The sequence below is a fragment of the Hemicordylus capensis genome, chromosome 4 (genome assembly GCF_027244095.1).
Source record: "Hemicordylus capensis ecotype Gifberg chromosome 4, rHemCap1.1.pri, whole genome shotgun sequence".
NCBI classification, from domain to species: domain Eukaryota; kingdom Metazoa; phylum Chordata; class Lepidosauria; order Squamata; family Cordylidae; genus Hemicordylus; species Hemicordylus capensis.
In genome coordinates this window covers 88,390,480-88,414,745 of record NC_069660.1, presented here as the reverse complement: position 1 = coordinate 88,414,745, position 24,266 = coordinate 88,390,480, and the positions used below count along the sequence as shown (strand labels likewise).

General features: G+C 43.6%; 2 protein-coding genes across 4 annotated transcripts; one reads left to right on the top strand and one right to left on the bottom strand.

Moving 5' to 3' along the window:
• Window positions 1–1,109: 1,109 nt before the first annotated feature.
• Window positions 1,110–4,720, bottom strand: TEX38 (testis expressed 38). Of its 2 annotated transcripts, XM_053243938.1 has the most exons (3): window positions 4,622–4,720; window positions 3,623–3,943; window positions 1,110–1,683 (listed from the first exon to the last, which is right to left on the bottom strand). In XM_053243938.1, the coding sequence occupies exons 2-3, from the start codon at window positions 3,636–3,638 to the stop codon at window positions 1,184–1,186; spliced, it is 516 nt and encodes a 171-aa protein (XP_053099913.1). In that variant the 5' UTR covers window positions 3,639–3,943; window positions 4,622–4,720; the 3' UTR covers window positions 1,110–1,183. The 2 variants fall into 2 exon arrangements, with proteins under 2 accessions (XP_053099913.1, XP_053099914.1); XM_053243939.1 differs by lacking the exon at window positions 4,622–4,720 and having other exon boundaries at window positions 3,623–4,416.
• ATPAF1 (ATP synthase mitochondrial F1 complex assembly factor 1) lies at window positions 3,843–22,531 on the top strand. Of its 2 annotated transcripts, none has more exons than XM_053243937.1 (9): window positions 3,843–3,984; window positions 5,830–5,938; window positions 12,163–12,213; window positions 14,380–14,442; window positions 14,917–14,967; window positions 16,983–17,030; window positions 18,369–18,464; window positions 20,163–20,270; window positions 20,754–22,531. In XM_053243937.1, exons 2-9 carry the CDS (start codon window positions 5,858–5,860, stop codon window positions 20,964–20,966), a joined length of 711 nt encoding a protein of 236 aa, XP_053099912.1. In that variant the 5' UTR covers window positions 3,843–3,984; window positions 5,830–5,857; the 3' UTR covers window positions 20,967–22,531. The 2 variants fall into 2 exon arrangements, with proteins under 2 accessions (XP_053099912.1, XP_053099911.1); XM_053243936.1 differs by lacking the exon at window positions 3,843–3,984 and adding an exon at window positions 4,811–5,176.
• The last annotated feature ends 1,735 nt before the right edge of the window (window positions 22,532–24,266 follow it).

Sequence of the window (24,266 nt, the reverse complement as noted above, 5' to 3'; positions counted from 1 at the left end):
TATCTATGTCGTCGCTAAGAGTCGACACCGACTTGACGGCATTTAATCAATCAATCAATACAATATAGATCTATTGGGTTGCATTTTGAGTTTTGTTTGCACAAAACTATGAAGGTAAGCCATTTCCCCCACCCCTTCTCCCTCTAATCTCCTGAGCCCCTGAAAAGCCATTCCTGAGGCTGAACCTTCATAATAGTATGGCACACTATTGCAGGGAACTGCAGAGGGAGGGACAAACCCTGGAAAGCAGTGGAGGTGCCTGCTGTGTAGAGTTGCATTCAGAAAATGCTTCACCTGCTTTCTAGGGATTTTCTGCAGCCACGTGTGCCACATCTCATGCCATTGCCAAGGGCTCCTTGATACTCAGGGATGGCTTTCCAAATGACTTGGGAGGCTGCAGGGAGTGTGAGGAAATGGCATGTGCTGTTGTAGCAGCACACCCAATGTTTGAGTTAAATATTTGTTTGTTCCCATTTGCCCTGTCTGCTTGGAAAAAGTTTTCCTATTTTATTATACAGATGCCAGAATCAGACTATTGTTGAAACTACAGGTTATAACAAAGTAGGAACTCCGGCTCCTGTGAACCCAGCCTCAGTCATTTTGAGACATAAACTATATGTAAATTCAAGATTTAGTTGAATTCTGTCTAAATAGTACACTGTCTCTGCAAAATCTGGGAGTTCACAGGGATGAGGCTGGTGGATCAAAAGTGACAAAGTGCTAGAGTGGGTGCAATACATACTTAAAGCAAGATACTTATGCAGCAAGTTCTGCTGTGCAACTATCAAAATCCTCTGTACTGCTGCTTTCTTTCAGCTTTTAGGTGGCATTTTTTATAACTGCCAAGCTTTACTTGAACTAGGGATTGCTTAAAAGTCCTAGGATTCTGTGCCATGTGTGCTGGACGTTCTACCATTTAAAATGAAATGCAGGTTGAGTGCTTGGTATGTCTTGGAATGGAATCTTTATTTTGGTCATTGACCAGACAAATATGTCTTGGAGAATTCACACCTTCAGGATTGAGAATTCAGTTTTAATGTCTATAAACATTGCAGACCCAGCAGAGAACCTCCATCTCTGATAAAAGGAAAAGCACAGAGAACTATGAAAACATTCTGAAACTGGTCTTTAATTGGGGTGCTATTAAAATTACATAGACTTGCTCTGCCTATTAAGTTGGCTCCTAAGCAGAGATGCTGCTACCATCATGGTATGACTCATTTTTCAACATGGCAAATTTCAGAGGTGAATTGAATGGTGTGCTTTTGGCTGGAATGCTAGAGCAAGGGTAAGAAGCTGAATGCTCAAGCAGTGGGGGCAAGTGAGAGAGAGCGCAGGCACAAGGTACTTCCTGAAACACTGGTATATATGGTTCTGCTGGTAGTGAAGGGAAGGAATCAGTACTGCTTTCTGTAGTGATCTCACTGGATAAGAAGCTGCCTTGAGGTTTGGGGATACTATCAGACTCAAGATTGCAAATGTCTGCTTGAATTCCAGGCTGGGTGTCCTTATCAGCCCAGTGAGCTAATGCACGGTAGAAAAACCATTCCATTTTCATCCGTTCCATCCAGGCTTTTGCCCGTCGCTCCCGTTGGATTCGTTTCCTCCACTGAAGGAGTAGCATACAACTGAATACCAGGATGTAACACAATCCTAGGCTTCCAAAATAGATGGGCAGCAAGCCTGTAAAGAATAAAAGATTTGAAGATCAATGTTTCAATAGAAGGCATATATCTACTAGACAATTCAGTCCACTGGGAAAGCTAACAGTGACATATGGGTCTATTAAAGTTGAGTGTGTAATATGAGCCCGTTTTGTAAAGAATCAAAATAGTATTGCAGAGCCCTGTTCTCATTAAAGGACTCACCTACACATTAAGTTGGTGAGTCCATGTGTGTTCTCAAAGGACCTTGCTTCTCAAAGGACCTTGTTCACTAGGACCTTGCATCCATCAGGGTAAAGCATGGTAGCTGTGAGTAATGGAAACTCCACAATCTAATATCAAATTTGGTCTTAGAATTTTTTCTAGACCTCATGGTTGGGGAGAAGAGTGTGAAGATGGTGAAATATTCAATGAATAGCTTTCAGAGATACAGTACTTGCATAATGTAAGCATTACCAACTATCTTCAAAGCCCTAATATACTAGATCAAAATATGGCAATTGGAATTATGCATATGCAGAACCTGATCAAAGACAGGACAGAGGAAAAAGTACAAGCAGCACCCTGGGATGGAGCTTTCTAAGGCATTGTCATAGCAGCTCCCCTTGCTAAAGGAGCAAGTTCTTTTTATTTTGACCAGTGACTTACCTCTTCAGCTGTGGGAAGTATGAGGACAATATTGAGTGGTATTTTGTGTGTATACATCATCTCTTTTCTGTCTTTTTAAAAATGGAAGTGGTTCATTACCCACCCTTGCTGTTATAGTAATATTCTAGACCTCTGCATACATCCCCCTGCTCTGTGTCCTGCCCCCTACTATTTCAAAGGCAGGGAGAGTGGGATGATGGCCTGTGGAAGGAAAAAAAGCTGTGGCAAGACTAATGGGGTCAGTGATGCAGGTGGCAGGCTAGTGGAGGTAAGAGAAGATTGGGGGGGTAGCAGCAGAGGGAAACAGAAATAAGTCAGGGTCAAGAAATTGGCACTTGATTTGCTTTGTGCACCATTGGTAGGTGGGCAGTATCAGGGCAGACAGCAGGTCAGCACATGGTGCACTGTGGGGAGATGGAGGGTGGTGCCACCTTGGGTGCCAGGAGGTGCAAGGCCAGGCCTGGTTGCTTGCTATTTTGGTTCCATTTGTTCAGTATATATTTTGCTGTACGAATAAGTGCTCATGGCCTTTAAAACACTTCATTTCCTTCATTTTGTGAAGTAAGCTGGTTGAGAGAAGGTCACTTGCTAAGACTAACCAATGAGCTTTGGGACTGAACAGTGATTTCAGCCTAGGGTTTTCATCTCCGCACCCATCATTCTAGCCACTACTTCCCGATGGCTCTCTTTGTGGGATAAAGTTTTACATGATGCATTGAGCACCTATTGCATATTGTTTGTGACAAGTGTAGAGTAACCAGCTACTCAACCCATCCCAGTTCCTCCACCTTTACCTCCCCCACCATTTCATGAACTTTTTATAATGGTGATTTTTTTAAAAAGGAAAAAAATGTCTTAGAAATGTCAGGCATGACTATACTGCCATGTATTGTTGGTGCTGAATTGATTATTGTGGGAGCCCTGTAAAAGGGTAAAATGTGTTTGAATCTGGCATGTTTAGCTTTGGCTCTGTGTAAATGATGCCTGGAATGGTGGGGCACAGTTCCACTTGCATGTTTAGGGTTTTGTTTTGTTTTCAGAGAACTCCTTCAAAGTGGTTTCAGCACATACAAGTAAATAACAAAAATGTTAATGACTTCAGTACCTGCTTCTGTAGTAAATGCTCAAAGTGAAGAATTATGCATCCCCCTTGACACAAAGGGGTGTGTTTCTGTCCCTTAGCTGCAGGTGATGCATCTCCCTGTTTCAATACCTCACATATAAATCACATTCCTGTTTGTTTATAGGAAGCAGCCCTTTAACATAGTAAAAATTTGCTAGTCATTCAGAAAGGAGACTATGTTACCTACCACTGGATATAATCATAATTTATCCACAGAACCTCTCTGGAATGTATCAAATCTGTTTCCTCACGGATTTAGGCCACTTGCTTTTCGTGTTCCAGGGAGAGAAGGAAAAGTGAACTGAAAGATCAAACGACTGAAGTTATGGTGTCATTGGAACAGAGTGGCCAAGAGATGAACATTCCAAAGTTTACAGTGAGACAATGGCAGCTAGGATACCACTCCTCTCAGGGCCCAAGAAGCAAGAACGTGTTGTCCTCCGGCAGCAAGTCCAATGCCTGTCTGAAACCGCTAATGCAGAAGAACGGAACAAAACTCATACCAGACCTTTAAGACAGCAAAAAAACAGGGAGAGGAAATTTTCCTAGGTAGCTTTGGCATTCTTAATTAACTGAAGAAAAAAACCCCAAGATTTTTCTTCAGTTAATTGGAATACTCATACTATATCCTTGTTTGTTTCCCAACCCTTATTGATTGTATAGCTGTGTAATCGTTTTATGGATTATACGTTTATGGATTACAATAAATAACTATAATCCTGCCACGGCACAGGGGAGCAGAAGGAAACAAGAGTTCTCTCAGATCTGCCCACCTAAATAAAACTGTTCATCGAAAATTATCAGTTCCGTAACTTTAAAAAAAATCTGGATTTGTAATGTGTTTGATCCTGCACCGATAGCTTGTTTACTATTCAAAAGTTAAAATGCTGCGTTAAAAAAATTCCATAAGTGTTTACGATGCAATACGGATGCAGATCCCAGCCAAGAAGTATTTGAGGAGTCTTCCCTTATTTTAGTGAATCCCCCATCCCACCCAAATAAGCCGTATCTTCAGTCTCAAAAACATATGTTAAAATAGAGGAATTGCTCCCGAACCTTTAACTTCCTCGGCACCTCTGTGTAATAGTGGTGATCCTCCCCCCCCCCGCCCCGAGCCTCATAGCCGCCCCCAGTCCCAACCATATTTATTTGCCTGTCAAGTCCCACTGTCCTTAATGGGAATTACTTTCATGTAAAGGGCTTGTGTGAACCGCGCGTATGGCCCTGCCTCCTAATGCAGCGCTATCTAGGTGGCGCTTCTTTCAGCGTAAACAGGACTGTAGGAATGCCTTGAAGATGCCCCCTCCTATGAAAACAGGAGTTGGCTTGCTTCCTAGTATAGACACGCCCTCAAGTCAAGAGTAACTTTCGCCACACGAGGGTCGCCGCCGAGGCTTATTTCTCGAGGCAGCAGAGCAAGCCGCTTTGAGCGTGGCGGCGGAACCCTTGTGCTGGGCTGCGCAGAAGGGAGGGCTGGTGTTACACATTGCTCTGGGCGGCCGGGGGCGGAGCGAGGCGCGATGGCAGCGGGGCATCTGCAGCAGCTATGGGGAGCGGCGGGACTCGGCTTCTCCCGAGGGGTGTTAATGGGCCGCTTCGCCCCGCTGCGGCCTCTTGGTCTCCTGCTCCCGCCGCAGCCTCGGCCGCTGGTGGTGGGGATTCGCGGGGCGGGAGGCGACAGTAGCCTGGACTCGAATGTCTTCTACGAGAAGTACCAGCGCAAAATCCAGGAGCTTCGCAGGTAACGTGAAGGGGCGGGGGGGAGAGAGAATCCCTTGAACGGAGGCGAGGGGGCCAAAGGATCCGCCTCGTGTAACCTAGTTAGTCGTTTCTTCAGGGAGGGAGGCAGGAAGAAACGGGACTCGGGAGTAACCTTGAAGTTCGAAACCTCGTAGTGCCCTTTTCTCCTTCAGGCCACTTAATCAGACTGTTGTTTACATGCCCAAGGCACCGTAATGGGGGCTTCTTATAAGGAGTGAGTCTCGTAATATTCAGTGAGGCTTGCTTCCAACTCTAAACATGCAAAGTAGACTTGAGCAACAGGCTATATAACGTGCTTTTGCCCCGCCTTTGTCAAAAATAGACTCCCTATTTGGTGGTTAATCCTCAACTCTAAATTTATCTGCAGCAGTGCAAAAATTTAACTGATTTGGGAGGTGCCCTAAGTAAGAGGGGTGTTGCTCCCACAAGAGATTTCTTCTCAAGTGGTGTTCATGCGTGAAGCACACTAAGGCGCTGGCTCATGGGTTTCATCTGTTTACCAGATCTCTTGTAAAGAAAAACTGTGATAAGGACCCATTGTCAACTTTAGTTCTTGGGATGGGATGGGAATAAAACCTAAATGAGTAGCAGTGATTGCTTAAGGCACAATAAACAATTTTAACTTTGATTCAGATCCAATCCAGATATTTTTGAATCCCGAATGGAGCAAAGAAATGATGTGAAAAATCAGCCAGTGGGACATTCGAAGCAAGCAGAGTTTGTCAGATTCTTGGAGGAAAAGGCAAGGAAAATATCTAAATCTAACTTATCTGATATTTTGTTAACAGTTGAACATCAGGATTACAAAATATAGATATGTAGGAAAATCCTGGACTACAATCAGAAAACATTTTCTGACTGATTTGCTTTTACAGTGCATTCTTGTAGTTGTGTGAAGATGGATTCCTGCCAAACAATGCCAAATATTTATTGAATTTAATGAAAGTGGTGTGGTCATTGCTAGGCAAAACTAGATGCAGGATTAAACCAAGGCTGGGGTCACACGTAACGGCTACATGGCCAGGATTTCAATGTGTAACTCCAAATCGTGCTGCAGATGTTTGCTAAGCTGCCAGTTCCAGGAGAGGGGACCTCCTCCCTGCTGCTCAGCCTCCGAGGAAGATCCCAGTTAGCAACATAGCCAGGCTGTGGGCATAGTGTCACCACATCAACGGGGTGGCTATGATCTCGAAGGGGACATGCCCAGTGCAGTAATTTCTGAGCTCTCTGCCCCCTTCCCCTCAGCATGGAAAAGGCATTCAAAGCCCTTTAAATACCCTGCCATGGCAGCACTACTTCTGCTAGTGAGGGCACCACTGCTTCCAAGTAGCCCCGCACCCAAGCATGAATTCTTGGAAGACTAGGGGTCCGGGAGTGGGGTTGGTATTCCACTTTAATTAAGGGAGGGAGGGGAACATTGAGACTTTCTAGGCGGGGATATGTAGATGTGGGAGGGCAAAGAATTCTTGGGGGGGGGTGTCTGTCCAACCATAACCTGGGAAGATGTCGCGAGGGGTAACACCAGCAAAATCAGTCCATGCAGACCCAACAGAAATCCTGCTGTCAGGCAGCTTGCTTCCAAGTGGGCTAGTCCTCTCTTGAGACGGCCAGTCTATTGGGAAAGGCAGTGCTTATGTAAGGGCTTTGCCCAGCCCATGGACTGCAAGCTTACGAGTTGAGCCAGCCCACCCACCAAAACACCCAAGGGACCCCCGCTTGTTTGGGGCCCCCAACTCTCAATGGTAAAAGATAGAACAGATCCCCCTAAACCTCCCCGTCCTCTTTCCCTCCAGAAACTTGCTTGCATCCAAAGGACATCTATTCGCTCCATGTGCCATGGTATGAGGGGGCAAACCTTGAAACCCATCCAGAATTCAAGGTCCCAGTCCAGCATCCTGCCATATAGAAATCTGCGGGTGTGGGGAATCGCAGGAGAGGGGATCCCCCCAGGGGTGTAGCTAGCCTGCCGGCGGCCCGTGTGCAAACGCAGCACCAGTCTTAGCTCCTGAAGGGGCCGCGCAGCCCCCGCTCAGGAGTTAAACTACCGTCCCCACATCTGATGTCAGATGCGGGGGGCGTGTCGGGGCCGCTCTCGCGGCTCCTGATTGGCCACCGGCCCGGGTTCTTTGAACCCGTTGGCCCAATGGTGGCTCTGCCCCTGGATCCCCCGTTCTCCACCCATCCCAGGACAGTGGGGTGGCCATTCCAGGATGCTGGCAAGGATGCACATGTCCACATGAATGGACGTGTTGGCAGGGTGCATGTTTCCACAGCAGCTTGACCACAGTCCCCAAGATGAAGAAAACACTTAACAGGGTACCCCTCTCCAGTGCCTTTCCTCCACAGAGCAACCTGGCTCTGTTTAGAGCCCCCATGGCCTGGCACTCTTGTGAGGGAGATGTCAGTGAGAGAAGATGTTTTCCTATATGGCATCATTAGAATTGCTCAGCAATTATCTCCTCTTCACTCTGATGGTACTTCTCATGAGTTGTGTGGGGATGTCCCCATGACCTTTCACGCTCATGATTGAGCAGTGTGCTCCAGGTCAGGTGGACGTATCTTTGAAGAATGGGTTCACTTCACACTACTGACTCTGGTGTCCGGCCTTCATCATGAGTAAGCCTAGGAAGTGAATATCCCACCACTACCCCCCACCACCCCAAGAAAGGGCTGGTCCCCGATTCACCAACCTTTCTGTGAAAATAATTGAACTTGGCTGTTTGGGAATCTCTGCTCAGGGCTGCCTTTCAAACCCTTCCAAGAGCCCCACCCCCCACAAAAAAGAACCATTTGTGTGGATGGTGGAGACACCGGGTATGAGATACTTTGCAACATACAACACAAGTACCATCTTTTGCACCAAGAATACCATTTTGTGTATTTGAAATTAGTCCTCACTGACAGTTCTTCTCATCAGTAAGCCTAGGGAGTGAAAAGCCCCAATGGGAAGGGGCTGGACGCCCCTTCCCCAACCTTTCTGTGGAAAAAAAACAGTGCTTTGTTCCCCTCCCGGCACTGTGATGGGGTGCCCTGCTTACGTTGCCACCTGGAGTGTTTGTGCTTGTGAGCATACATCATTGTTACTTCCTTCTTGGTGATCAAAGCACTTTGTGCCTGTCCTGTCATGCTGTGCCCTTTCCCTACTGCTTGCCAGGTGCGGGGAGCAAGGGACAGAGTGGGGAGAGGGAATTACCCTGAGCGACTCTGCGGCTTTACAGGCTGATGGTCCAGGATGGGGTGTGGCGGCATCCATGTTGCCTGGCAACTCCATAGCCGCATAGCTGACAGGAGAGGTGGGGCTGGTTCTACAAGAGGCTGCTAGAGAGAAGCGCCAAAGGCATGGAGCAGTCATGTCCTCGAGCAGGTCTGCGCCGCTGCCTCTATTATTGCAGTTTGAAAATCGGCACAAAACTGCGCTTATGACTGCGTCTGGAGTCAAATTTGGTGGCCAAACCTCAGGTCTCAGCAGCAAATCTAAGAGGTAACTGAAGGTACAACTTGGAGTTTGCCAAGGCAAACTAGAGGTCTCTTTCCGTTCTTAACCGCAGTTTCATGCGTTCGAACGTACTGGAGTTTCAACCTCTGCCACTTTTAACTCTGGTTAGCCATTAAGTGCTAACCTGGCGTATGAGACACTGCTCTGTTGGGCTAGCTTCGATCATAGTTTCCTAATATGTACATTTTGCATTTAGCTGGGGAGGAGAGGAAGAAAAGGAACAAGGGCCTAAGTAATTGTTTGCTTGTTCATGATCAACATATGATGGTGGTTTGGGTTGTCTGAACTGGGCCAATAATTCCCCAAAGTGGAGGTTTTGCTTTACAGTTAGGACCAGTTATTGAAACAAGATCTGTTTAGTCATTCAGGAGCACCAAAAATAGTTCAGGGTCACTTCACCAGTTCTATGTAGATACACACACTCTTTATGTTAATATATACATTTTAGGCATACAACAAACATGTATGTTTGTTATATACAGATTCATACCTCAGGGAGTAAGATTTAGCAGCTTTTCACAGTTATTCATATAAGTAGTGATTGAATGCGAGTCTAGTACATGTCTGTCTTCAGCCTGCCTGCCTTCCTCCTTTATTTATTACATTTCTAGACCGCCCCATCCAAAGGCCACAACAAGTTTAAAAAACATACAAAGAAACACTATTTAAAACCAATTAAAAATACAATTTAAAAACCTTGGAAGGCCAGGCCAAACAAGTAGGTTTTTAGGGCTCTCTTTCTGGTGCACACCAGAAATTGTGTGATGATTGCACAAATGTTTTGCTGAAGATTTAACTGAGAATCAGTTACTGTACTGAAAAGTAAGTTTGCATTCATCTGGCAAAATAGACACTTGTGTAATCATCATATATGTCCTACACAATTGATTAAATCATCATAAATTTTGTATTTTGTTCTGAAGGAAAAATACTTTAATATTTTACAGGCATTGCATGCAAATATTACAGTAGAAGAGGTCTTCTCTTGTGTGAATGAGACTGGGGGATGTCTTTTCTATGGCACCTACTTCCTATAGGTTTTTGTACTTATATTAAAAATAGCTAACAGGTTTTTTAAAATGTACTGTCTGAGCATGTCTATTATAAAGTTTTTAATTGATTGAACTAGCCAATTAATTGACTAAAGATTGCAGCCTATTTCTTCTCCAGTATATATCTTTATAGCGAAACTCTCAAAAGTTTATCTGTTTAATTCTACCATCTTCATGCCATCCTTCTGTCGTCCATTTTCAGTCATTCATACATCTCTTTTTTCGTGAGTTGTTAATGCCTCCAGTCTAGCACATGCGCGCGCGCGCAAGCCACCATTCTTCAGGAGGCCTTCCGAACGAGAGGAGCTCTGTGCCGGAGCTCCTCTCGTTTTTTATACAGTGTTCGAGCGGGTGAGCGAGCGAGCGGGTGGGTGGGTGGGAGAGCAGCTAGCTGGGAGGGAGGGAGGGCTGGCTGACCTTGGGGATTATTTCGCCGCGGCGGCGGGGGGGGGCAGCTGGTTTCCAGCGCCCCTATACTGTTCAATACGGGCGCTGGCGGGGGCAAGGAGGCGGGAGGGCTAAGCAAGCCCTCCCCGCCCTAGAAACAAGGCCCCCCTTCGGTGCCGGTCCGGACTTCTCCGGACCGTGCACATCACTACTCCAGTCCACCTTTCTGATATACAAACATTCATTTTGAAGTGAAGGATATCCAGGGAATCTTTTCCTACTTTTGGACTTCTTTTCATTCTCAGTTTATTCTTTGATCAGATAAGCAAATTAAAAGTTTAAGTGAGCCTTGTGGTATTAAGAGGTAAAAGATTATGTGAACAAGCTTTAAGTACAATACTGAAAGACCATCTGCATTGTACATATTCTCCTACTCTGCAGTTGAAGAATAAGTCGCAGTGGGTAGAAAGGGCTGTACTTGCTCTTTCTAAAGCCCTGTATATTAGCCTGACTGCTAACTGCTTGATGTGTAAGTGACAAGGGCTCCCTGTTCCCCATCAGAAGGAGTTTGATCTCATGGGCAGGTACACATTGCAGTATCTAAAGTCTGCAGACACAGTCCTTCATTCTTGTTTCATGAATCAAGATTGCAACTTAATGTCTTCAGTTCTGAATAGACCTGTGGATTCCTTCTAATATGTTTCTTCTTTTCTGGTTGACGCTGAGTCATGAATAATACTTCCATCTATGGACAATTTAATGCCGGTTTCATTCAAAACCCAAATAGAAGTGGTGCTGGAGAAGACTTGAACTTTGGTGCTGGAGAAGACTTTTGAGGATACCATGGACAGCCAAGAAAACAAACAAATGGATCATAGAACAAATCAATCCAGAATTTTCACTCGAGGCACAAATGACCAGGCTCAAACTATCACACTTAGGACACATTATGCGAAAACCCAGCAATCTTGAGAAGTCCATAATGCTGAGGAAAGTTGAAGGCAAGAGAAGAAGAGGACGACCAGCAGCAAGGTGGATGGACTCGATTACAACAGCAGTTAATGCACCACTGAGATACCTTAAAGAAGACAGATCATCCTGGAGACAATCTATCTATATGGTCGCTAAGAGTAGACACTGACTTGATGGCACTTAATCAATCAATCAATTTATAGCTTGCTTAGTCTGTGTCACTTACTTTTATGGAAGGTTGACTCATTTGAGGGTCTTGTGCTGAGACACCAAAAGCACCTTCTCAATCTGTAAAACTTTGTACACTGCCTAGAGATGTACATATCAGGTGGTATAAAAATGATAAAATAAACAGATAAATAAATAAAGCCCTGCTGCATCAGCAGGCACCTTTGTCATCAACATATTTAAAATACAGAGGAGGAACTAAAAACCATTCCCATAATTTTGGTGTTTCCATAGCCTACATAATGTCTATTGGTGTTTCCATAGCCTACATAATGTATTATTAGAATACGCTATAGTAGAATATCATTTTTTCATGCCAAAGGTATAAGTCTTCATCTAGAAGTAAAAGCATTAGTGTTTATTGTACTGTTTGACACAATTTCTTTACCTATATATTGTTTCTAACATACAGGTGTGTGACTTTTTGATGTGTTCGTTTCATGCATCAAATGGCTGAAACAATTATGTCACCAAGCAGCTTGTGACAGCTTGAAGAATATTATCAAGAGCAGACATTTTAAAACCATGACTATTGGTGTTTCCATAGCCTACATAATGTATTATTAGAATACGCTATAGTAGAATATCATTTTTTCATGCCAAAGGTATAAGTCTTCATCTAGAAGTAAAAGCATTAGTGTTTATTGTACTGTTTGACACAATTTCTTTACCTATATATTGTTTCTAACATACAGGTGTGTGACTTTTTGATGTGTTCGTTTCATGCATCAAATGGCTGAAACAATTATGTCACCAAGCAGCTTGTGACAGCTTGAAGAATATTATCAAGAGCAGACATTTTAAAACCAGCCTTTCATTTTTTAATTTCAGGCAGATGCCTTGGGCATCAAAGAATCAACAAAAGGATTCACAAAAAACAAGGTAAGAAAATATATAAATATGTTCAATTAACAGCATTTCTGGGTTTACTTTTCTCTTATTTATGCTATTTGATTCACAGTGATTTGGTTCATTACATGAAGCTGGTGGCAGAGGTCATCCGGAGACTTGGACTGAGTTGTCAGCAATATGCAGATGACACTCAGCTCTATCTCTCCTTGTCACCTGATCCTAGGGAGGCAGTAGATGTCCTGAATCGGGGATTGGAGGCCATGATGGGTTGGATGTGGGCTAATAAACTGAGACTGAATCCGGACAAGATGGAGGTAATGTTGGCCAGTAGGAGAGCCAGTCAGGATGAGGAGATTTTACTGGTTCTGGATGGGGTTGCACTCCCCTTGAAGGAGCAAATATGCAGCTTGGGGGTATTACTGGACCCGGCTCTGCTTTTGGAAACTCAGGTGGAGGCGGTGGCCAGGAGTGCTTTTGTATGCACCAGCTGCGTCCCTTTCTCGAGAAGGCAGACCTGGCCACAGTTACCCATGCCTTAGTCACTTCACGGCTGGATTACTGTAATGCACTCTACGTGGGGCTGCCCTTGAAGAATATCCAGAAACTGCAGCTTGTACAAAATGCGGCAGCTAGGGTTCTATCTGGAGCTGCCCGGTGTGATCATATCACACCTATTTTGAAAGAGCTGCACTGGTTACCAGTGTGTTTCTAGGTCCAATTCAAGGTGCAGGTTTTGACCTTTAAAGCCCTTAACGGTTTGGGCCCAGGATACCTGAGGGACCGCCTGCTCCCAAGGGTTGCTGCCCACTTGACAAGATCATCTGAGGGGCCTCTGCTCCGGGTGCTGACAATGAGGGAGGCTCGATTGTCGTGCACGTGGGACAGGGCCTTCTCTGTTGCTGCCCCCAGACTCTGGAATTCTTTCCCAATGGTCATTCACTCCTCTGACTCCATCACAGTTTTTAGAAAGCTTGTTAAATCTTGGCTTTTTATCCAGGCCTTTACGTGATTGTTCTATTGCTGCTTCTGTGTGTTTTTATCCGTGTACAGTTTTATGTTTGTATTTTATATATTTTAAATCAGATTTGTTTTCATATTTTAGCTTAATTCTTTTAACTGTCATTTTTATTATATGTTTTTAAACTTTTGTATACCAGCTTGGGATTGTTTTTAATGAAAGGCGGTATATATATTAAATAAATAAAGCAAGCAAGCTATGGGAGCCACTATGGTCCAATGAATAGACTCTTCAGGCTATATCTGGGTGTCCATAATTTCATTTCTTATTCAACTACTTCTCTGTGGTCTTTGACGAAACACATATACAAAATACAATCAGATGACCAGTTTTTTAATGAATGCTATTATGGACAATCATACATGGAATTGGTGCAGTCTGTGACACACTTTTGTTTTTTGCTCCCTCCCTGTTAGTCTGGGTAGACATGCTAACTCCCCTGCTAACTTGGCAAAGAGGCGCCTTTTAAATGTGGCGATTCTCTTTATTTAGCAGGGGGAGAGTAACTGGCCCTTTCCACCCCCCCCCCCCGGCACAGTACCTCCAGTGACTCTTGCTGGTGCCTATTTTGTTTCTTTTTGTGAGCCCTTTGGGGACAGGGATCCATCTTATTTATTTGTTATTTCTCTTTGTTAACAACTTTGGAAACGTCTGTTGAAAAGTGGTATATAAATATTTGTTGTTGTAGGGGAAGAGATCTGATCTTGTGGTAGCAAGCAAGAATCATCCTCTTTACTAAGCAGGTTCTTCCCTGATTTGCATTTGGATAAGTGGCTACTTGTGAGCACTGTCTGCTGTAAGATATTACCCTTGGGGGATGAGGCCATAGCTCAATAGTAGAGCATCTGTTTTGCATACAGAAGGTTCCAGGTTCACTTCCTGGCATCTCCAGGTAGGACTGGAAGAGATTCCTACCTGAAACCTTGGAGAGCTGCTTCCAGTCAGTGTAGATATACTAAGCTAGATGAACCAATGGTCTCGCTCAGTTTAAGGCAGTTTCCTGTGTTTCTAAGTCTCATGGTGTGTCTTTCTGGCTGTTCTACCCTCTCCTCCTGTTTTTTGAGCTTGGTATTTATTTATTTATGAATGTGTACTACTAAAGTTCATATTTGTACAGGAGACCGATTTGCAAGAATTCAAACTTTTGTTTTGGCTTTATTGTTGCAATTTTGTTTCAGACACTTGATTCTATACTTAATGTTGAAATGATGAAACGGAAGAAGCCAGAAGAAATAAAACAGGTAACACAACCATTAAATGGTAGATACTGTAGATATTTCATTGGAATGCTTTTGTAAATAGTTAACTGAACGGAAACTTTTGTTCTGTGTAAACATGAAAGCTGCTGTGGCCAAAGTCCTTAGCATTCATATAGGAGCTTTGTGCTGATGCCAGTCTTTGCTCTATGCATTGGTTTGTCCAATCTGTGTACGTGTAAACTCTTGAGCCACACTTCACACCTGATGGTAAAATTCATACTTTGATGGAAGAGAGTGTTTCTGTGTGAAAACACGTAATGTGTGCAGTTACATTTATTGTTTCTGCATGACTGGCATTTGAGAGCCATCAGGCTGAAAGCTGTCAGTCAGGTTTCCCTGTTAAGTAATCATTTAGTGCTGCTTAGACATGGAATGTATAGTTACTGCATTTGTTTGAGGTTACTTTAATGTTCAGGAATTGGCTATGAAGTTAAAATAGTCCTTTCTTTCTTACAGATCTGGAAGCAATATTTTTCTGGAGAAGACACCGTTTATGCAGTTATTCCTGTAAGTACAGTTCTTGCACAGCAGTGTGAATACTGTTGAGCTCAGGACACAAAGATATGCTAAGCAGGTTTTCTTTTGCTCTAGTGTAGCTATTTAAGTAAAGTTTTTAGAATTTCTCTCTCAGCATATACAATGAAACTGAGCGTAGAAGTGAGTTGATGTAAGAGGAGGCAGACAGATACAGGTAGCCCTTGTTATTCGGAGGGTTTCCGTTCTTGCCTATAACTGCGAGTACAGAAACTGCGAATAAAGGAACCTTACCCCTGTGGGAATCTAGGGGTTAGGTACACACACACACACAGAGCCAAGAAAGTGGGAAGCAGTAGGGGTGGGGGGGGATAAGAGTGAATGCACAGTACCTTGCTCTCTAGGGCTCCAGAAGTGCCCCCCCCCCAATTACCTGAATTTTGAATGTATATTTGTCAAAAAACTTTGGTGTTTTTTTTAAAGAGAGCCTCAAAATGTTCTGTGTTGTAAAGTAGTGGCCTGAAGTTACACCGGAAGTCATATCTAGCCAGTCAGCAAAATAACCCTATTTTCACCCTGCGGATAAACAAACTAGGTCTCTAAGACCTGTCTGCGGCTACATGAAACGGCTGGTGCCGGGACTGGGGTAACGAGGGCCACCTGTAATTCAGTGTCCTATGATCAGGTCATTGATCCTGATCATAGGATTTTGTTTCTTTGTATAGCATTTAATTCAAGGACAGAAAGATCTACAAAACCTTACATAGGAACATCGGAAGCTGCCACATACCAAGCCAGACCATTGGTCTATCTAGCTCAGTATTGTTTACACAGACTGGCAGCGGCTTCTCCGAGGTTGTAGGCAGGAATTTCTCTCAGCCCTATCTTGAAGAAGCCAGGGTGGGAACTTGGAACCTTCTGCTCTTCCCAGAGTGAGCTGAGGGAAATATCTCACAGTGCTCACACTTCTCCCATTCATATGCAACCAGGGTAGACCCTTCTTAACTAAGGGGACAAGTCATGCTTGCTACTACAAGACCAGCTCTCCTCTTAAACCTCGTCAGTTACTTAGGAGTGACCCAATTGGGGCATATGGGGCTTTGTATCCAGTACAAGTCTGTGGACACATATTGTATACAGGACCTGTGTGTCTTTGTATGTGCATATTTATATTATCCTGATCAAAAAGATAAGATGATCATGCAAGAGATTGTGTTAAAAAAACCCAAAAAACTCACCTCTGATCACTATGAAGCATCACGATGCTTTAGATTGTAATAGAGGAAAGCCCAGTTAGAAGGATTCTATGCTATTTTGCATGTAACAGTCATTCCTGTACATTTGTATAAGCCAGGCCTGCTCAACTTAGGCCCCACAGCTGGTTTTGGACTACAGCTCCCATAATCCCCTGCCACGTTGGCCAATGGCCAGGGATTATGGGAACTGTAGGCCAACATATTCAGGAGAGACAAAGTTGAGCAGCCCTGGTGTAATCCCTCCCAATTTAGGCAGCTAAGTTGCATTTCATTGTTCCAATAAAAACATTTGAGACCTGTTATGGATTGATATTAAATTACTGGTCCCAAGGCTTTGGAGTGTCCTTTTGGGAAAAGGAGAATTGAATTTTCACATAATACATCAGTCCCATTTGTTTGCAGGTCTTCAAAAGTTTAAATAAGGTATCTATTACTAGGTCAGTTCTTATATTGATATTGATTGAGAATGTGGTTAGCTGTCATCTTGTAACTTTTAGATGTTTAACTCTTTTTAGTGTTCTTTTTAAAGCCACTTCATTCATTCATTCATTCATTCATTCATGCATTCATTCATTTATGTGACATATTTGTATACTACCCAAAACGCAAGTCTCTGGGTGGTTTACAACAAAACAGTAAAAACAACCCAAAAAAGGGTAAAACTTTACAACAATTTAAATGCAATAGTTCATGCAATAGGAAAGGCAGAAATTAAATAAATGTGAACCTTAACAATCTAATCATATTTCCTCATGGTAAGAGCTACTTAGACACCTTCTTTTCTTTCTAAAGGGAAAGACTTTTGATGTGATGTGGAAGCGAGTTCAGAACTGCCCATCTGTAAGTAGGGTGCATGTGTTGTGATCCATTTCTTCTGTCCAGAGCTTGGTACATCTCTTTTGGTTCTTGTGCTCTTCATCGTAGATACTTGATTATTGATCTCCTAGTGCTCAATTTTTTTAAATTTTGGTGAACTGTCTATAAACTATTTTGGCCTTGGTGTAATAAGTATGAAATGGTGATACTGTATTCTTGAAGATCAAGAATTTTAATGTGAGAGTACTTCATACCAGCTCACAGGGAATAATTTTCAGGACCTTCCCAGGACAGATTCCTGCACACTTAAATGTTGCATAGAAGGGAAGAATTCATCAAGAATACATGGATTTTCAAATCACAGTTGCAGCACTGTGATTGGAGAAGCTGCACCTGCAAAAGGTCTCTTTCTAAGAAACAATTAGCAGCAGTAGAACACTGTCATGGAAGAATCTGTTTTTAATCCTACATAAGGGTCAGTCTTGTGCTCTGAGATCAGCACAACTGGTGGTTAGGTGTGGACAACTAGTCTGCAAAAACCTGATGTGATTGTCTTTCCCCTTCTGCCGTTTTGGAATGTTTGCCACTTGATTAGTGCAGACTTGCATATCATTATTTAGGAGCCTGCACTGATTGCCTAAATTGAATCCTCTTTTTAAAAAAAAATGCAGGGAGGGACCTTCTGGGTGCCCATACTAATTAAAATTGTGTCTCTGAGGATACAACTTGATCTGACATGGGAGACCTCTGAAGGAGTTCTCCTGTGGCTTTTAAAAAAATGTTAGAAGCAGCCTGGGGGTGGGTCAGATTGGGGGAACAGTACTGGGTAAGGGGAGGCACACTTAGTAACTGTAGGGTAAGATTCTCTCTCTCTCTCTCATATATCCTAATCTACAGCACCTCTTAGGGCTGTTTGAAGGTAATGTGGGAAAACTCCATGTACGTCTTCCTGAGCTTTTTGGAGGAAAGACGGAATACAAATGCAATAAATAAATTTCTGAATGCAACCACTCTAAACCTACACTGTTGTCAAACATGCTGGGTGAGATGCAATTCAGCAGCTCCAGTGAGATCTAAGGCCAAGTGATTACTTTTGAAACCAAAAAATTCTGATGCTGAGATTTTGTCTGTCCTAATCCTAATTCTGTTACATAAGACCAACAGGTCAGTCTCAGTGGAAAGTTTTTGAAAGACATAAAAATAATCTCTGCAATCTAATCCTGTCCATCTCATTCAGCTATTATGGCTACAAACATTTCTTCATGAGTATTTATTTGTCTTGTATTTACTGTATCTGTCTTGTCCTGAGTTAGATTTAAGGAGTAAATACATCTATTTGACTTTTTAAAAACCTTTCACCAGTTTCTGTATGCGTTGCCAAGGAAGGAGGGCTATGAATTTTTTGTGGGACAGTGGTCAGGAGCAGAGCTCCACTTTACTTCTCTCATAAACATTCAGGTAGGTGGCTTTTTTGTTGCCTTTTAGATATTGATTGCCAGGAGTCTGTCTGGGAGTACAGGTTGAAGGTGCTCTTTGAATGTTATCTGTGGTGTTTACGTTTTTCTATGCAACATGGCAGTTGGTTGTTTCATATGGAGATAGTAATGCTGCATTACTTTTGGTGTAGGAATTTAAGAGTGGCTTTTCCTGTTCTAAGCCTGTCACTATCCTCTTCTGTGATGTTTGCAAAGACAGAGCAAAAGATGCATTTTATTAACTGATTTTTCCATTCAGATCCAACAGTTTAACTTACTGTCAGTCTCCTAGAACAGTCTTCCATATTTGTTTTGAGAGAGTCAGGCTTGCTCTCCAAAATGACTTGTGTGATGATTCAATTTTCTGCTTGACTGGGAAGCTATTGTGTTAATCCTCCCAGAAACTGAACCAAAGCAGGACCAAACTAGATGATTAAACAGTATGGAGATGTGTAGGGAATTGAGTTAGAGAACAACTACTGGTGTTCTCAGAGCCAACCCATGTCCTTTGCAATAAAATATGCCCTTATCTACATTCTTGTTGAAACCTCACTCATTCTGTAAACAGGAGAAACTCAGCCCTCTGTTTAAAGTTGGCCCAAGCTGGCTGCTTGGCTTAAACTTATATATTCTCTTTGTTCCCTGTGTTAATGATCTTTCTTGTATTCTCTATACTTTCCATGATCCAGTGTGGTACTGAGGCACATTGAGGCTTCTATGTGTTAATTCCAAATAGCAGTCCACACTCTGTTTTATAAACTCTATATGAAGGAAAATACAACAGTCTCACTGCACGTATGGGTCTCTTCCTCATGCTTCACTTTATAGTGGTCACCCTCTATGTCAAATAACATTGGCTGACATCCCTTCCCCAATAGCACAGAAGAGCAGTGTCCAAAGTGCCTCTGCAGCATTTAGTAATATAGAGTTATGCTGCGTACGATGGGGAGGATCTTTGCTAATCACTCCTTCCGCTGGTAGTGCTGCTGTGGAAATAGGTCCATGAGGGTTGTGCAGCCCTCGGGGACCTACTTCCAGGTTGCAGGGAATGTTTCCAGAGGAAGGATTGGCGAAAATAGTTTCCCTTCACTCACAGGGTGGCTCTGCATTACTAAGTGCTGCAGTGGAGCTTTGCACACTGCACCTCCACGCTGTTAGTGAGGATGGACAGCCAGTGTATTTTTAAAATTTGAGAAGGTTGATAGTTGGGAGGCTTGTGGTTCTTCAATCTGATTTCAGGGGCCAAGGGAAGCAGTTCAATTCACTCTAGCATTCTTCTTTGAGGCAATGCATGCATCTAATGGGAAATTTTTGCATTGGTTTCTGTAAACAATTTGTGTTAGGGGGCGGGGCGGGAGAGAAGAAGAGTGGCTTGTTGTGCTTCTGAATTCCCCTGTCTGAAATGACTGCTCCATAAGTATATCATATAGGAGGCCTTAGAATCTTAATATCGCAGTGGGACATCATCCATTAGGATTGCTGCTGTTTTTATTTCTTGTAAGTCCGTATTTGTGTCCAGGAATTCACATGCATTGACTACAGTCTGGAATAATTGGTTCATTTCATGACATTTCTCTCTTTTGATCTTCATTAAAGGGTCACATTGTGTATGTTATTCCATACAGTTGGGTTCCATACATATGACCTTTATGTTTGGATCTCTTTGCTTTATTTTCTGCAGACCCGAGGTGAAACTACAACTAGCCAGTTGATCTTGTATCATTATCCTGAGCTTCAGGAGGAAAAAGGAATTGTACTGATGACAGCAGAAATGGATTCTAGGTTTTTGGTAAGGGAAGCTTAGCCAAAAATAGATGTTTTATTTCTTTTGCCACAAGTAATACCTGTGGAATGGTTCTCAAAAAGCATTTTACTTGGTTAGTAAATATAAAGGAAGGGTGAACACTTCCAAGCATGTTTTGCAAGTGTTTCCTGGTTCCATCATGCTCTGTTTGAAATCTTAGCAATTGGTGCTTGGAGAACAGCATTATGGTGATGGGTAATTCAAGTTCATGACTGATGTCACAGTGGGGTCAGGAACTAAACTGATTGCCCCCAGTGAGCACTTGCCTTTACATTGTAGCTGGATTCATGGTCTATAAAATATGAACAGGATAATCTAGAAATGGACTGATCCCTCATTGCTCATCCCTGCGTTTAATCTTACAGAAGGATAGCTAATATAATAGCCTTGCTCTTTTTCTTTTTCTTTTAAATGAAGAGGACCTATAATTGTTCTGACAGTTCGTATTGTGTGTGTTAAATTTTACAGAATGTACCTGAAGCTCAGTGCCTAGCCAGTCAAGTGCAACTTTTTTATGCCACAGACCGTCAGGAGACTTACAGTTTAGTGGAAACATTTAACCATCGGCCAGATGAGTTTAAGTACATGTCTGTAATAGCTGAGCTTGAGCAAAGCAGACTTGGGCAAGAACTGAGGCCTCAACAGGACCCCCAGCAGGACCCGCTGCCTCCTACTGCTTAAGAGGTGCAGCAGCCACAAGCAGAGACAGCAGATGTGGCAAGTGATCTTGCTTTGGTGCTGGACCTGCTGCTTTCTCCAGAAGTAGTCCTGATGAAAAAGGGTAGCATTGGAAGCTGACGGGAAGAATATCATACCAAATGGACTGCTCTGGCTATGGGCAATATGGAGGCACTTGCGCAACCTTGCTTGTTTCTGAACGGTAGAAGAAAAGGAGGAAATAAAATTGCATTCAGACACTAGAAAGAGAATAAATATTCATCATGTGGTTGAAATTGTTCTCCCCACCTTACACTGGCCAATAAATTCTAGTATTCATGAAGATTGTAAATCTCCCTTGTTCTGTAGGGGAAAAGGAAAATGAGGGGTGAGCTAACAGTCCTGTTAGTTGATGCATGTGGTAAGTTCCCAGACAAAATATATTTTTCTATTATTGATACAGCACCATCAGTATGCGTGTTTCCTTATAGCAGAAGCAAAAAGGATAACTTCCTCCCCCATGAGGCTTAAAAGTTGCAAATTTGACCATGGGGATATCACAGATATAAAACGTTAAGCACAACCATGCATCTTATAAGTGGAACTTAAAGCGTTAATTGGCTTTTGAAAAAGAATGCATACATTAGACTGCATTTGAAGCTGTCCTCATGAGAGGGTTCTGAGTGCCAACAACATTGTAGTGAACAAGCTGTGTACAACTCTCAGTACAGGAAGTGTGTTGAGGTTATTTCATCAACAGCTGATTAGTCTGTGATACATAGTTGGAAAAAACGACTGTTGCCTTTATCATCTAAACGTATCTATGAAATACTATCCCATTTTCTTTGAAACAAGAAGGATCATGAGTCAAAAGTTATTAGCCCCATAGATATTAGAACTGGATCATGCACAAACTGTCCTCATCATTCACTTGTGACGCTAGATAAAGTTTTTCTGTTGCCTTCTCCCTCCCTCGCCAATTTTGTTTCAACACCTGTTGCTTATTTCTCAGTTTGGTGTGGGAAGGTGGCAAACAGCAGGTTCGGGAAATGAAACCTGGCATTGCACAGGTCAGATGTATCTTTAGTGCATCCAGGGAGAGATGGCTGGAGAAGTCGAGACTGGCTCCAGTCTCATGTTGGGTTCAGAAATGGATGTGTGATGAGTCCCTTATATTCACAGTTAAAGGGCCATTATTATGAACAGGGAGAGAAGCCCTACTCTTTGCATTTTTAAAAAAATCTCAATAATGTTTCCTAAAGAGAAGCTGTACGTTTTGAATCATATCCTCCATATCCAAGACTCCATTACCTGCAATGTGGTATTCACTCTGCCAAGAACATTCAAACTTTGTGCTCAGGCTAAATTATTCAAAATGTATTCTTCTGCACAAATTCTAATTCTCATTTCCTTGAAAACCAAAGTTTTGCAGTACCTTGATGAAAACAGGTTGAAAATAGCAGGAAAGCAAAGAAGATGAATAGGGCTGTCACTTGATTAGATAAATCTGTTGATTAATCATATATGCTTTAACTGATTGAAACTTCCATATATTTGCATGCAAATAAAAGCAATCATTCTGAAGAAAAGGGTCTGCTTTCTTTGTTTTTTAGATGATTATTTATTTCATTTATGTACTGCCTATCCAAAAAAGGCTCAGGGCAGTTCACAATCAAAAATATAAAACCATTTAAAATATTAACACAGAACTCTTTAAAAACCATGAAAACCTCTTAAATATTATTAAAAGCCAAGCTGAAGAAGTGAGACTTCATGGCTCTCTTGAAGGCCTCCAGGGATGATAAACCTCATACCCACGGGGAGTTCATTCCACAGCCTAGGGGCGACTACTGAGAAGGCCCAAACCCAAGTTGCCACCAGATGAACTGGTGGCATCCAAAGATGGACCTCTCATTATCTTAATGAGCTATGGGGATATTGCAAAGAAAAGCATTCTATCGGGTAACCCGGGCCTAAGCCATTCAGAGCCTTAAAGGTAATAATCAGCTTTTTATATTTTGGCCTGTGATGTTCACAGCTGCCTTAAGATACCGGACAGAGGGCGGTGGTGGTGGCGGCCCTCAGAATGAAGTAGCAGCCCCAATACCACTAAAATGGTTCCAGACTGAGAGCAGAATGGTGTGGGACCACTTTGAGCACTGCCCGAGTGACCCACACCATGCTATCTGCACTCACTGCAGGACATGGGTCAGCAGGGGTAAGGACTCCAAGCAGCTTGGGACAACGGCAATGCTACAGCACCTCTGATGGCATCACCTGGGGTCTTTGCTCCTGCTGCCAGCCATCAGTCTGGCATGTCCTTGGCTAGTGGCAAGGCACCTGCTCCCTCCCCCAAGCAGGGGAAGTTGCCTGCACAGTGGGTGCAGCCAGGCCATTGAGGAGATGGTCACTTTGGACAACCAGCTATTCCAGGTGGTCCGACTGCTTGTCCCTGATTATAAGATCCCCTCATGCACTGCATTCAACAGGCGGGTAGTGCCCTACAAGTACCTGTCGTGCAGAGAGGCCATGTTGGGGCTGCTGTGTGCAGCAGCATCAGACACCAGCATGCACTTCACAGCAGATCTGTGGGACAGTCCCAGTGGGAGGCGCACTGGGTGGTGGACAGGAGAGTGAGGGAACAGCTGCTGCTGGTGGTGTGGCCAGTGCCTCCCATGCAGCTGAGCTGTGGGTGGCCATGAATCGCCAGGTGGAGGAATGGCTGACTGGGCAGCCAAACTTTTGCTGAGACTCCATGATCGCCAACAATGTGGCTTGCATCACAAAGGCAGCCAAGCAGGATCAGTTTGTGGCCATCTGTTGTGTGACACACACTCTCAGTTTGGTCGTTGGGGATGCCCCTGGCCCTTCTGGTGCTATGGCCAGGTGAGACATCCCTGCTGCAGGCGCTGGGTGCAATTCTGCTGCCGCCACAACTACTCTTGCAGAGAAGTGCTGCAAGATAGCAGCTTACTTCAACGGGAGCGAAAAGGCTAGGTGTATGCTCAGGAGCTAGAAGCTTGAGCTGGGCTACTTGAACACCTGCTCCCTCAGGCTGTTCTGACCCTGTGGAACCCCACCTTCCTCTTGCTTCAACGTCTGCAGGAACAAGAGCCGGCCATCTACTCCCTGGAAAGGAAGTGTGCGACCTGTCCAACCAGGATCTTGTGTCTTGGCACTCGATCCATTCATTGAACAGCTTGTGTGATGAGACAGCAGCACTGAGCCAGGCTTTGCCCACCACTCTTCTTGATGAGACAATGGGTGAGCTCCAGACCAAGCTGACCACTGAGGAAGGAATCACCTTAGCAGCTTGGCTGAGGA